The 1,486-nt window shown below is 63.5% G+C and overlaps 1 protein-coding gene across 1 annotated transcript in view; it reads right to left on the bottom strand.

Annotated features, from left to right (window-relative positions):
- LOC104394574 (ras-related protein Rab-11A-like) overlaps positions 1-266 on the bottom strand; it is a 6,946-nt gene extending 6,680 nt beyond the window's left edge. The window contains exon 1 of the mRNA XM_010004185.1: positions 185-266. Within this exon, the coding sequence (XP_010002487.1) occupies positions 185-266 (82 nt within the window). The remainder of the gene's footprint in view (positions 1-184) is intronic.
- Between the last annotated feature and the right edge of the window lie 1,220 nt (positions 267-1,486).

The following is a 1,486-nucleotide window of genomic DNA, read 5'->3' as shown; positions in this document are numbered from 1 at the left end:
AATCGTACTCATCGTCCTTGCCCCGCATCTCGCCCAGCCCCGCTCCCACCGATCCAACTGGGATTTCCGGGCCCCGTCCAGCCCTGGCAGGGTTGTCCCCTGCTTGGTCATTGGTGGCCACGGCCCTTCCTCCTCCGCACCCATTGGTGGGCGGGGCTGCCCGTCACCGCCCAGGTGTGCTCACCTGGGCCAGGTAAGTGTGGGGGGGATGGTACGGGAGGGCTCTGCGCCCTGCCCGGCAGCGCCAGGAAGGCTTTGGGGGGCATCGGGGTGTCCTGCGTGGCAGCAAGGAGGGGACACCAGCGCCTGCCCACGGGTGGCACCGATGGGCAGGAACGGATGCAAAACTGGGCTGCCAGGTCTGGGAAATGGGAAGTGAGAGCCGGGAACTGGAGATCCCAGCAGCAACCGTCCCGTTCCCAGGCGGGGGTCAGAGGAGTAAGGCTTTAGGGGGCAGGAGGGGAGATTGAGGTGAGATATTAGGAAGGAATTCTGTGTTGTGAGGGTGGGGAGAGCCTGGGCCAGGTTGCCCAGGGAAGCTGTGGCTGCCCCATCCCTGGGGGTGTTGAAGGGCAGGTTGGATGGGGCTTGGAGCAGCCTGGGCTGCTGGGAGGTGTCCCTGCCCATGGGGGGGGTGGGACTGGATGAGCTTTGAGGTCCCTCCAACCCAAACCAGTCTGGGATTCTATGAGTGTGGCCATCCCTGATGAGCCACCGAGGGTGTGGAGATGGGCACTGGGAAAGGCTGTGGGGAGAGGACACGGGGGGGGAACATGGCATCATGCTGGGTTGTTGGGTGGCCATGATCTCCATCGTGCCATGGAGGTGGGAACCAAGGGATGGGACTACAAACACGCAGGAATTCCAGCTCAGCAAACCTGCATTTCTCAAGTCCTTTAATGGTTGCGTCAGTGTTTGGTTGGACACGGAGCAGCTCCTGGGGCACCAGGCTCTGCACAGGGACCTGTCCTGCTCTGCAGACAAGAGGGACCTTTCCTAGGTCCTGCTGTCACGCTTGTCCCATGTCTGGGATGGGGACAGAGCTGTGCCAAGGGCTCAGAGCTGCCACTTTGCTTGGGACAACCCCAGAGCAGACCCTGGGTGTGGATGGACGCCCTGTGGGGACAGCCACGTCCAGCACAGGGTGGCCCCACGGGAGCAGCCCCAGGGCCAGAGGTGATGGGAGCAGATCCTGCCAATGACACAACCCTGGCCAGAACCCCCTGGTTCCTTCCCCCAGGTACCTCGGGGCATCCCAGTCATCTGCCCCACAGGTCTGGAGGAGCTGGGAGGTCTGTGATGCTGATCAAGGCCCGGCAGAACTGAAGCAGATGGAGCAGAACTCCTGGCACTTCTCACCATGGATGGCACAGTTTGGCCACTGTCCGGGCTGCTGGTCCCCACCGCACCAGGACAGGGGGGGCACCAGCCTGTGCTGGTGGCCAGACGGGTCTGCAGGGAGGCAGAACCAGCGCCATGGCACCCG

This window comes from Chaetura pelagica, unplaced genomic scaffold (assembly GCF_000747805.2).
Source record: "Chaetura pelagica isolate M959 unplaced genomic scaffold, ChaPel_1.0 scaffold1168, whole genome shotgun sequence".
Lineage (NCBI taxonomy): Eukaryota > Metazoa > Chordata > Aves > Apodiformes > Apodidae > Chaetura > Chaetura pelagica.
This window is presented reverse-complemented; position numbering and strand designations above follow the sequence as displayed.